Source organism: Condylostylus longicornis, unplaced genomic scaffold, assembly GCF_029603195.1.
Source record: "Condylostylus longicornis isolate FDR11 unplaced genomic scaffold, ASM2960319v2 ptg000031l, whole genome shotgun sequence".
NCBI classification, from domain to species: Eukaryota; Metazoa; Arthropoda; class Insecta; order Diptera; family Dolichopodidae; genus Condylostylus; species Condylostylus longicornis.
The window spans coordinates 8,318,681-8,331,239 of NW_026578000.1; the positions used below are offsets into that span (position 1 = coordinate 8,318,681).

Below are 12,559 nucleotides of genomic sequence, written 5' to 3' on the forward strand. Positions count from 1 at the left end.
TCTATACAATTACACAAAATCTTCCGATTATTTTTAACTTATACAATAATCTAAAGTTAGCTAAAATAACTCTTACTTGTGATTAAAAAAGGAATTGAAAATTCTTTGATCATGTTAAACAATCAAGCAACTTGGAATTTAATAAAAGTAAAACTAGTTTTCATTGAAATTTCATTTTTTATGTGAATATACGTATATAATAACTTATATACTTACTTACATGTAGCGTTATTATGATTTTAATTAATAAGAATAAAATATGTTAAATATTTTAACTATTTTTATTACTTATATTTTACCATACTAGAGAAGTTTTATGCTAAGAATATGAAATAAAAAATTCTAGTCAAGTGAAAGAGAGAAAAAATATTTTCTGACAGAAATTCCTTTTGTCTTTTGTGAAATTTTTTTACGATTTATGAACTCACTTTTCTTGTAATTTGAAAACATAATAAATGTGTATGTGCAGAGGCTATATGAATGTAAAATTTATTCTGATAGTTTATTGCATTGAAAAAGAAATTCTAATATTGTAGGAATTAAAAATGAAGAAATGAATACGTTACATATGTCAAATAATTTGAAAGAATAATATACGAGACATTACCTGACAATGCCCTTAAATTGGTGCATTTTATAACAAAACATTTTAAAATTTCAATTGCAATAATAAACACTCCTTTTTTAAATGTAATTATAACACTCCTTTGTTGAAATTTATACTTTTTCGAAGTTCAATATTCAATTATTTATTTTTACTATAATTATGCAAATGTTATAACTTCTTTTAACATTAAAAGTAATCAATACATAATTAAATTCGAATGAATATATTAGAACTTTGTAATAACTGATAATTGAATGGTATATTTGAAGATATGTAAATCAAAATATGTAAATTGCTCAGGGGACAAAAAACACTTGCATTACTTTTAGATGCCATTTCAATGTCCACATAAATATACGTAGACATAGGAATATAATGCGCGAATGATTTTCAAGTCAAACTACGTATAGTGCATGAACAAGGCATACATTCGCGTTATCAGCGGGGATATTGCTTAAAATTTTTCGAAGGAAATGGATTCCTCGGACTGTAGTTTAAACACCCCTCACCTATTCATATTACATTATGGGCATGTATATAACTCAAACTATGCACACCAATATAGTAGATTATTAAAAACTTATGTATGTGTGTATAATTCACAAATTCAGCTTTTCTTTTCATTCAGTAAGTTAAATATGTGATCAATGTTAATTTTTTTTTATAAGAAAACTTATACCTATGCATTTTCGTAGCAATAAGGTATCAAAGGCGGGTGTGTGCGTGTTTTTCTTTTAAACATTTTAACTTTCTTGTTTATGCAAAATAAGTTTCAAACTTGTTTTATTTTCTTTAGAAAGACAAAAAAAAAAATAAAAAAAAAATATTAAATTGGGGAGAAAATCTTCAAATAAAATTCTTTAAGGGGATCGAATAGATGTGTTTAATGTTTTTTTCATACAACTCTTTATCTACTGCATAAAACAAAATATAAAAAAGGTAAAGTTTCTAGGGAAATAACAATTTTTACAATATTTTAATGTAAATTTAATGTGCATATTAAATAAAGAATTCGAAGATCTTATTTAGCAATTCAAATTTAATTTAAAACGATTTAAACTTTCGTTTTCTTCAATACAATCTATGTATATATCTGTGTATCTACATATGCAATTTAATTGAAATATGACAGATAGTTTTTGTTATTGAGACGCTTTTGAATTTAAATACCAAATTTTTATTAACAACAACATTAATATTAAATTTTCGAGTAACATTTTTGTTTTAAATACACACATGTTTAAAATTTTGATAAGAGTTCTCTGATAAAAATATAATATTAAATTTAAAATATTAGAAAATTGAGCTTCTTAATTCTGTACCTAATAGATGTCGTTATTCGTGCAGCTTCTTCATAATAGATGTCATAAATACTCGTAATAATGCAATCCTAATATAAATTAATTTGCTCTTAATACATTGTTTGTTTGGCTTGAACACAAAGTAATAATTTTTAACTGACTTTCATTATAATTGGATGAATGCTATTTTTTACCATGATTTTTAATAGAATTGCAAATAATTTATTAAATTTACTTTTAATAAACATAAGAATTATGAATTGTAGTCGTAAATGGTGAGGTTGATTTTAATATGCGAATTCAGGAAAATATAAGCAAACAGTTGAGCTATTGAAATTTAATTAAACTATAAGCATCATTAAGAATAATATTTGAAAAAATTAAATAATAATTTAAGTATAAACGTAAAAAAATTTCTTAGTGTTTGAAATCTGAGATGATTTTCTCTGTTATAACCTTACTTTTTTATTCACAGTTATACAACCATTTTAAACAAAAATAAATTATGCATGTTTAGTAAAAAAAAATTAAAGAATGTTTAATTTCCAATTGTAACCTTGCTAATTTGAGCAATTAACTTAATTAAAATCAATGGAAATAGAAAACAAAATCCCATTAATAAAAATTAATTTGTAAAATTTAATTTAATAGTGATTACGTTTAGCAGTATTGAAAGCGTTTATTAAAAAGCGTTCACAAATGTTTTTGGCTCAATCAATAATATTTTTTAATATTTGCGCGCTTTTATGAAGTCAAGAATTATAAAAATTAGAAATTAAATTTTAATTTGAATCCAATTATGAAATAAGTTTCACTTTTTATTTTTTAAAAAATTTTTCATACTTATTCAGCATTTTGCATTCAAAAGTCTATATTTTTTTTTTCAATTTATTTTTTGTTTTGCCAATTTATAAAATGTCTTAACCTTCACCTGTCGTTACAATTATAATAAGATCTTAATCATCTTTAAATAACTTCATCATCAATGATGTTATTGTTATAATCGATTAGATTTGAATGCTTCTTAATAAAAAACAAAAACTGTTTTATTTTTTCCGTTCTCTTTTTGATTGTTTGTTACTAAGGTGATTTAGTTTGCACATAAAGAAGTTACGAAAATAGAAAATTGAATTTTTCAAATATGCTTTATTTTTATAAAATTACTTAACCCTGACGAGAAATTTGTTCGATATATCGCTCTACAAAATGGATGTTACAAAAAAATTGCCTAAAATATTTGAGTATTTGTAGAGCCTGTACGCTCAATTAATTTATATTAATCTAATTTAAAATAAGCATCCAGCAATGCAACAATTGTAACTTATTTAGAATGGTGTTGCTACCATGAATGTTATTGCAGCAGGGCGGATTTATAAAATTTTCAAAAAATTTAAAATTTTTTCCAATTATTTTGTTAAAATTAAGCAGGAGTGGGTTAAAATAATTTTTTTTTCGAATATAAGCAGAAAAAAAAATATTTTCAAAAATGATGAATTTGGTATTTATTGATATGTCAATTACTATAACCAACATAATCATCGTAAAATCATTATCATAATCATCATTATCATTACAATCACAACTGGTATATATCATTATTGTTAATCTTAGAATTTCAATTTCTTTAGCCAATATTTTTTTAAAAACAGTTTCAGTTTATCATCTTTTCTTCTTCATTTCAAACTGATTTTACTGATCTCTTTTTAATTTGAATGATATACCATAATTATACGATAGGTTTTGTTAAATAACTGAGTTTAGAGTAAAAGAAGATTTTGGAAGAAATCGTGAACTTATTGTACTGATTTTGCTCTTCCAAAGTGAATTTATTCTATTTTGTTTTAAAATATTGAAACAATTGAATAAAATCTTTATATTATGTAAGAAATAAATGGAAAATTAAATTTTCAATTGCATATTAAGACAAAAGATGATCTTATAGAAAATAATTTAGACAATCTAATGGTAAACGAATAGTAATTTGAGGATTTCAAAATTTTAATAAAAATAAAAATATTTCCAATTTTAGAGTACACTTCAATTTCAATTAAGTCATTTCGAAATTATGAAGAGCATAGCTTATATTTTTTTTCATTATTTTAAAACTAGTTATTGGAAATTTTTGCGACATTGATACGATTGAATGTAAATAAAACAAAGTAAGTCCGCATGCCTTAACCTCATCATGGTAAAAACTAAACCCTGATTTATTCAATTTACGCTAAGCCAAATCAATAACTTGCTCAAAATTCCATTATTATGAGTATTAAGACATTTTTCTACTAATCTTTTGACGATAATCTTACATCGTTCAATGAATTTGATAAGCAACCACCAATAAGTTGTGCCACAGATAAATTGAAAAAATACATGAGACATGCAGAGCATAATATAGAGCAAACAACGAGACCGGTTAACGTCAAGGCTAAGGGAACATTTTAGTAACATAAAATGTTCAAGGAAATTAGAAATTAAAATTAATTTCGATTCAAAGGTTACGAAACACATTTACGAAACGGATCACAAGAAGTTCATAAGAGCATTGAGATATACAAATCTAACAGATACTACATACTGAACACGGATGAAGCTAATCCTACTACCTATGGCTGTTTAAATTAATTTCTTGACAATTTTATTCGTTTTTATTTCTTTTGATTTGTCCTGTGAAGAATGTGACGAAATTTCAAATAATTTTTTTTTTGGTAATATAAAATCATTCCTTCTTTCATCTACATAAATTGGTAATAAAATTTTTTTTTACATTTGTATTTCAACACCTTCCACATTTTTTTTTAAGAAATAAGCAAAATTAATCTTGAATTCTTTCTTTTTCTTTAGTTTTTGACAAAAATTAACTTTGAAAAAAAAAAAGGTTTTGAATTTTTTTGTTTGTTTACGATTTTTTTGGGTCACCGCCTATGGTCAAACCAATAATTTTACTTTCTAAAGGTCGTTTCTATTATATTTTAGCACTTCCATCCATATTTTATTTCTTATGCCTTTATTTTTAATTAAACATTTTTTTGTTACTATCTATTTATTTCTTTTAAAAAATTATAAAGCAAAATTAAAATATTTGCATATTTTTACAATTAAAATTTCTTTTTGTTTTTGTAAAATTTAAAATTGTTAATTTTAAAGTTTAACTAATTCTTTTATTTTTTTTTTGATATTTGCAGGCACAATCGGTACATTGAATGGATTTAAAGGTGAGTTTGTAAAATTTAAACAAGAAAAAAATTGAAAACCTTTTTTTGAGAAGTTCAAACGTTCCAATTTTTACTCCGCATAATTTTTTTTTTTTAGTTTTTCAAAACAATCAAATGAAATTTTTTTCTCTTTTAATTTCTTGCTATCAATGTCAAAATATCCCATGAAATTGCAAAAAAAAAAACCGAAATTGTAATATTTAGATAATTTTCATTGCTTTTTTATAACTAACAAGCTAACAATAGTTAAACAAGACGCTCAAATTGTAAGTCCAAATACTTGTTTCGTTTTTATTTCTTGGTAATAACCCTGTTATTATAAAAAAAAGTTTGTACATGCATCAACGAAAATGCTGAGAAATAAATTTTTTTTGGAACAAAAGAAATAACTACAAGCAAAACAAATATTGCAGTTCGCTCCCATTACCTTCTCTGTCTTTTTACAAGAATATGTCTATGGTATAAGAAGAAAGAATGGAATGTGTATATATGTATATGTACATGGTTAATATACTGTATGCAGAGTTTGTTAAAAATTTATCCTAAAAATAATTGTTTTTTCGTATAATGTGGAATAATTGAAATCGAAAAGAAGGGAAAAGACCTTTTTTGATTGCTCTTAATTACAGGTCTTCAGATTTTTGATTGAAACAAGAACAATACACAGTGTTGGTATACAAGGCATTTAAAATTTGAAATTTCAAAAAATTAAAGTTTCCTAACCTTGCCACACAATTATAGTACAAATAATGTAAATTTAAGAATTTTTGTTTTTGAATAAAATTGAGGTAATAAGTTAATTTTCTGTGGAAGTTTATTCAACTTGCCATACATTAATTCCAATACTAATTCTTTGAATCGCAAATTTTTTGGAATAATCATAGAATATTTTGAGAATTCCTACCAAAAAAAATTTATTTCGCTAAAATTAAAATATAATTTATACTAAATGTATTTTAAAAATCAAACAAAAAAAAATTCAACTCACCTTATACAATTATCTGGATCACCTTCACAATCTGTATTACAACGAAATCTTTCCCATGATAACCAACCCATTGGTGGTGTACGAGCTAATCCATTCTCTAAAGCATTTACATGTTGTAATTCATTCAAAATGTTTAATTGAATTACAAAAAACACTAAAAGTGAAAATTTATTTATCACAGATAAAAGATTTGGTGGCCTTTTTGTTGTTGTTCTTGTTATTGGAATGTTATTTATGTGAGATTTTTTTGATAAATTCATTTTTTCCCCTATTATCATAATTTATTTAGAAGAATTTATTACTATTCTGCTTTTTATCAAATTCCAATATTTTTTTTTTAATTTTGGCGCCACTACCGGTTTTATTTTATTGTCGCTTTTTGTTTTTTTTATTAATAAATTGGTTGTAATCCTTTCACCTTATATGATGGTAACATTTACCTGTTTCTTTCGGATTTAATTTTTTGGTCAAAATGATTTTCAGGGGGGATGAAAAATTTTTATTTAAAACTTCTTTTCACCAAAACAAGCTGTAAAAGAACAAAAGAAAAACAAAATTAGATGTCATTTTTTAAAAAAAAAAGTATTTTTTTTTATATTTTTTATGGTTTGTCTTTGACTTTAAATCACATTTAAAATTTAATAAGTAATCATTTTTTTTATTTGAACTTGGAAATAGGAGAACATTTTTTTCAAATTTTACGATATTTTTATTGCTTACAATCCATAAATTAAAATTATTTTACTTTTTTTAAGAAAACTCCAAAATGTCAAATTAAATTCACAATTCGTACATTCACAATTAATCTTAATGTACTTGTTGTATAATGTAAAATTTTATTATTCTTTCTAACCCTACCGGTTTAAAAACGTACTTACTTATAAGTGAATTTCTCTAATTTTTCTATTATTTAAATGGAAATTTTTTTAATTTTTAAATTACAAAATGTGTTTTTCTATAGCTAGAAAACGTTTTTTTATAGAAAGTTAATAGTTTGCTTACATATAGTTTATCGCCATATTTTATCCTAAAATCAATAATTTTATCAATAAATTTTAAAAAATTATCTAATCAAAGAGTGTAATGAAAATATTTGTATATTTTTTAAAAATTATTATAAAATCCACATGGTGTTCTTATACTCATTGTCTTGTCATTGTAATTTCTTGTAAATTTTTTTTTTGGAAATTTCTTTTTTTTAAAACAGAAAAAAACCGCTTATAAAGGCTACATCGTGTTACAAACTTATGAATGAATAGTGCAAGCAAAGTGATTTTAAACCTAAAAATATATTTTTGACAGATCATCAAAATCGAAAGTGAAAAAATTATTACCAAATTTTTTAAATTTTTTATGATAAAATTTAGTTTATATTTGTAATCATGATTTTTAATAAAATCAAAAACTAACAAAAAAATCTTTCAAGTTAACACAATTGTGATTTAAATCAAAAACAAATCAAAAAATATTGCAATATAAACAAAATAAAACTGAATTTGGAAGTTAAAAAAAAAATGCGATAAATAATTCGTGATTTTAAGATGTGATTTGATATTAAACGTATACAATAATTAATTATAACGCCATCTTAAATTTTATTTTTATGTCAAATAAGAAATATTTAATAAAAACTTTAAAAATTATAAAAAGGTAATGAAATTTTTATTTTGAGTTTTTGCGTAAAAATAAACACAACGAGAAAAAAAAGAGTTGACCGCGTCCCGTAGAATTGACCTGTACGAATTTGTTATGCTATACGTTCGAATAAATATGCCATAACTGACTATGGGGCAGACTATGACTTTAAGTTGCCGTATTACCATATTAATTTATGTAAAATGTCAGTACTGTGTTTTTCAAAATACTGTGTGTGCCAAACTACTGTTCAAGTTGTATGGCAGCTACCAGAAAGGGCCAAGAAATTTTAACGAATTTTATCAAGCATATCGGCCCTGCTAATATATTCGCTTGTATGAAATTTCAATACCACAGCTTTTAGAGTTTCTGAGATATAGCCAAATAAATTTTAAAGTTGTATGGCAGCTACCCGAACTGGTACCCCGATCATGTCCAATTTAAATAGGGTTCTGCCACTTAGTACAATAAATCATTTGTGAAAATTTGGTGAACTTAGCTCAATTAGTTTTTGAGTTATCGTTGGGACGGACGGGCGGGCAGACAAAGCTAAATAAACTCAGAATTCGGCGCTGATCAAAAACATACACTTGAGTCTATATCTAAGACTGTTATTTCTTAGCGTTATAAACGGTAAGGCAAATTTACTATACCCTTCGAACATACGTTCGTACGGGTATAAAAAGAAAAAAGAGAGTGTGTAGTGTTTACTTAAAACTTATAAGTACAGTGAGAAAGACACGATGAGAGGAATAATCTGAGTGCACTAGAGTCTAAAGTTGTATGATAATTAAGTAAAGATTTAATTTTCGTAAAATTCAATTTATGGTTTAAATTTATTTGTCATTTGATTTTAACCATTTTGAGTGTGATTAATTGTTTCCCTAAATATTTTAATCCAAAAACTATAAAAATCCAAAATATTCTGTTATTTTATTTTATTCTTAGTGACATTTAATAATTTTATTAAATTTTTTTTAAATAAATTCCAACTTATAGTTAGTAAATTTAGTATGCACGATTTCTTTTAAACGTTCTATAATTGCATTCTATATTTATTTATTCATTCACATATTTTCGTGTTTGTAATGTTCTTATTACGGTATTTTTAAAATAACAAGTTACAATTTGTTTTATTTAAAATTTCATTTCACTTCATAAATGTCACTTGCAAGGTATCATGTAGGAGGATTTATTTGTTTGTAAAAGTAAATTTAGTATCATAAACTTGTATTGAATGATTAGTTTATTATTGCGGTATCTTTGAAAACTATATACGTATGTACTTACATATAGATGCATATTTGATTTTATTATTGCGTAATATTGCAGTATTGTAACGGAGACAAAGTTAAGATTAATTATTTATTTTTTTTTTCGTTTTGCCAACTGTGAAGTAAACAAAAATAAATCTCTCAAAATTTTGAAATAACAATTAACATTTATTCCGTCCGTTTTTAATTTTAAATCAAAAATTTAACCTGAAACTTGGATTTCAAATAATCTTTTGTACAACACTAATTCTGATTTATTCCAATCCGGTGCTAATAATTTTTTATTTCATATAACTACATATATACATACATCCATGTATAAAAAACTTCTATAAAATTATTGAATAAGTATGTCGAATTTAAAATATGCTTATTACGAAAAAATAAAAATTATTTTATTTTACAATGATTTATTTATTTTTATAAGCGAAGATGCTGGTATTTAATTGAATTGGAGAAACGATGTTGAAAATTATGTTAAGATGGAAAACTTGTTTTATTAAATTTATTATTTCATGTCTAATGCTGAACTTAAATTAATTTTATTCACTTAAATACTAATGGAAAATAGTTTTGCATTAAATATGTATTTTGTCAAGGACTAGACAAAATTCATAGCATTTGTTTTAGTTTCATATGAAAAACAATACAATTTTTTAAATTCCGCACCCTAAATTTTATAAACAATTTGACTCTTAGTTCAAAACTGGATGTTCGATATGCAACGCAACGGTAGGGAAGAGTTCAATTATAGAATAATTTCGACTAAACTTTGCCTCCCTTGAAAATTCTTATTTAAATATATTACAGGGTGCCAATTTAGGTTAACAAAGTTGTTCTACCTGCCCATCTAAGGTTGGCCCATTCCACTGTCGAGTTGCACAATAAAAGCCTGTGGATACTTAGAGGCGTGTTCAGATTCTTTTTACCAGGAAGAATCCCAAAGGTTGTTCCATGTTTCGAAATTTCTTACACTTCAGTGGAACTGTGCTCGGGGACCCAAAACAAATTTAATTCTAGGTACCCGCCATCTCGTTAAGAGACAATCTCCAATCTAGGACTGTTCAGAACGTTAAGATCTAAGACTCTAGTTTCCTTATCGCAGCCTTGCTGTCTAAATCTATGAAAATACTAACTCTGCCTATTTGCTGGCAATTACCTTATCGCCAAGCCGTCACAGAGACTCTCCAATCGCAACTACTTCTGCCTGAAAGACACTCCAGTTAACAGGTAAAGAAAAGAGACTTCAACATTTAATTGCTCAGGTTAAACTCCGTATGTGAAAACGGGTGGATCGGCCTCCGACGTTATCGGAGGCCAGGTTTGTCTCGGCGGAATCGTATTGTATGTATGTATGTAATTCTCTTGAAATGTCAAAATAAAATGGTCCGATTTATTAAACAATCTTATTAAATAAAACGTTTGAAATATTTTTAATTTCGCTATATTAATAAAATAACAAGTTCATAAAATATTTTAATTTTATTTGAATTTAAGACTCCAAGAATCGTAATTGATTTATTTTGTTATTTTTACAAAAAAAAAAAGAAAAAGCAAAAATCGTCGATATTTTATTTCGATCACTTGAAGTTATTTATTTTTTTCTAAATGAATCTTTTTTTTTGTTTTTTGTCTAAATACCATAAGTTCACCTTGTTAGGAATAAACTAAAAAAAGATGAGAAAAATTAAATCAAAATTAAATTTTATTAAAAAAAAAAGAAGAAACTGTTTCAATACAACAATAACATTGCATTTCAAGTCTATTCAAGTCAAACTTCTTAACAAAGAGAAAAAATGCAAAAAAACAAAAACAACAAAAAATTCCCATCAGCAGCACAATGATGCACCATACATCATTTGGCATGTCTTCTTTCCTAAAATTTAAAATTTAGCCAAAATGGCTGATTATAAACAGCTAAGTTGTAATAGGAATGGTACCAGATTTCTAGAAGAAGTAGAAAGGAAAAACCGTAAAACAACAACTTATTTTTCAGATTGCGAAAAATTTGAAGTTTTTTGTGTCTCCAGTCATTTTGTTATTGTCTTCTTATGCTTATATTTCGCTTTGCTATTAAACAAAGTAATGTATGAATGTATTTTTTTTTTAAACATTTTTATTCTAGTAATAATTTTACTTTAATGATTCGTGTATTTTGTGTATAGTATGGTTGTAAAACTTTAAATATAACTTACATTTGATTAGCAACAAGATGAGATTACTATTATTTTTTTGTTTTTATTAAATCTGTGTTCAGACTACGTCATATTCAAAGTACATTCAATTTTGTTCAAATGTTCATGTGACACTACCTATAAATTGACAGATGAAGTTTAGGAAATATTTTAAAATATCTCACATTTGCATACTACATACATAAATATGTACTGTTTTTTAAAAGTTTTAGAATAAAGTATAAATATCTAGTGACATTTTTGAATGCGAGCAATTACTAAAACATTAGCGATAACAATAATCGTATCGTGCTCATGCCGAATAAATAATAAATAATGTAGATATTTACGTGATACAGTATTTGCGTCCAATTAAAGACTAGGTAAAACTTGTAACATATAACACTTTCAAATACACCATTCTATATATCAAAGAATAGTCGGGATAAGTAATAACACATTCTCATTCCAATAGATCGCGCAGGGGTACTCAAATATATTTTGTCTTTGGGCTTAAGTTGTAAAACAAATTGCACAATTTTCCTCATATTCCATAATATTCATAACTTTTATTAAGATTTCTGCCACAAATCTTGACAATAAAGTTGTTTACATTATTTAGTAAACTCTATTTATGTCAAAATTTCTCATCAATTTTAAAATTTATAATATTTTTGTTTGTTTACAAGGAAAAAAAAATTCATATATGAAGTTGCTTAATGAAACTTTTACAATGCAAGCCTTTGTATATACCTTTGTGTACAAAATAAAAAAGACATGACATATTATTATTGTGACTTATAAAACAACTTCTTTTTCTTGTATATTTAAATATAAGCAAAAACTCCTGCATTATATATCTGCATAATATACAAACTGACAATACGGGTACATTCATAAACATATAAGTGGCATTGTGCAATTGATTTATGAATTGGTTCAATGTCTGTTAAAATAATGACTATATACAATATATTGTTGCATAATAATTGATGATCTACTGATGTTATATTGGATGATTATCATCAGTCTTTATTATAACAATTAAATCCTGATATACATAATGGTATTTGGTACACCGTAAATTAATGTGAAAATATAGAACAGAACAAAAGATTTAATTGATAGGTAAACGTGAATTGAATTGTTGAGGTATAAAAAAATCAGAAGCTGATCCAGAAATATTACACAATAGGTTTATTTCTTATGAAATACGAAATTAATATTTCGCAAATCATTATACAGACGTACATAATATGTTGTCATCATCACTATTGTATTCCATTAAAGAAGATTACATGTTGAAAGAATGTGTGCAAAAAAAATGCTTGAATTATAAAACTGATCTGTTATTGAATTTGCTTTTTT

General features: G+C 25.0%; 2 protein-coding genes across 4 annotated transcripts in view; one reads left to right on the forward strand and one right to left on the reverse strand.

The window, feature by feature from the left end:
* Nucleotides 1–12,559, forward strand: part of LOC129608204 (6-phosphofructo-2-kinase/fructose-2,6-bisphosphatase-like) — a 122,824-nt gene that overhangs the window by 31,301 nt on the left and 78,964 nt on the right. For both annotated transcript variants that reach the window (XM_055519559.1, XM_055519560.1), the window contains exon 2: nt 5,091–5,120. In XM_055519559.1, the coding sequence (XP_055375534.1) occupies nt 5,091–5,120 (30 nt within the window). The remainder of the gene's footprint in view (nt 1–5,090; nt 5,121–12,559) is intronic.
* Nucleotides 1–12,559, reverse strand: part of LOC129608206 (alpha-N-acetylgalactosaminidase) — an 84,994-nt gene that overhangs the window by 7,401 nt on the left and 65,034 nt on the right. Inside the window, exons 1-2 of one of the 2 annotated variants that reach the window (XM_055519563.1) lie at nt 6,854–6,954; nt 6,109–6,637 (exon numbers count right to left, since the gene is read on the reverse strand). In XM_055519563.1, coding sequence (XP_055375538.1) covers nt 6,109–6,386 — 278 coding nt within the window. In that variant the 5' untranslated portion in view covers nt 6,387–6,637; nt 6,854–6,954. Of the gene's footprint in view, nt 1–6,108; nt 6,638–6,853; nt 6,955–12,559 lie in introns of those variants that run through there. The other variant, XM_055519562.1, reaches the window with a different exon arrangement.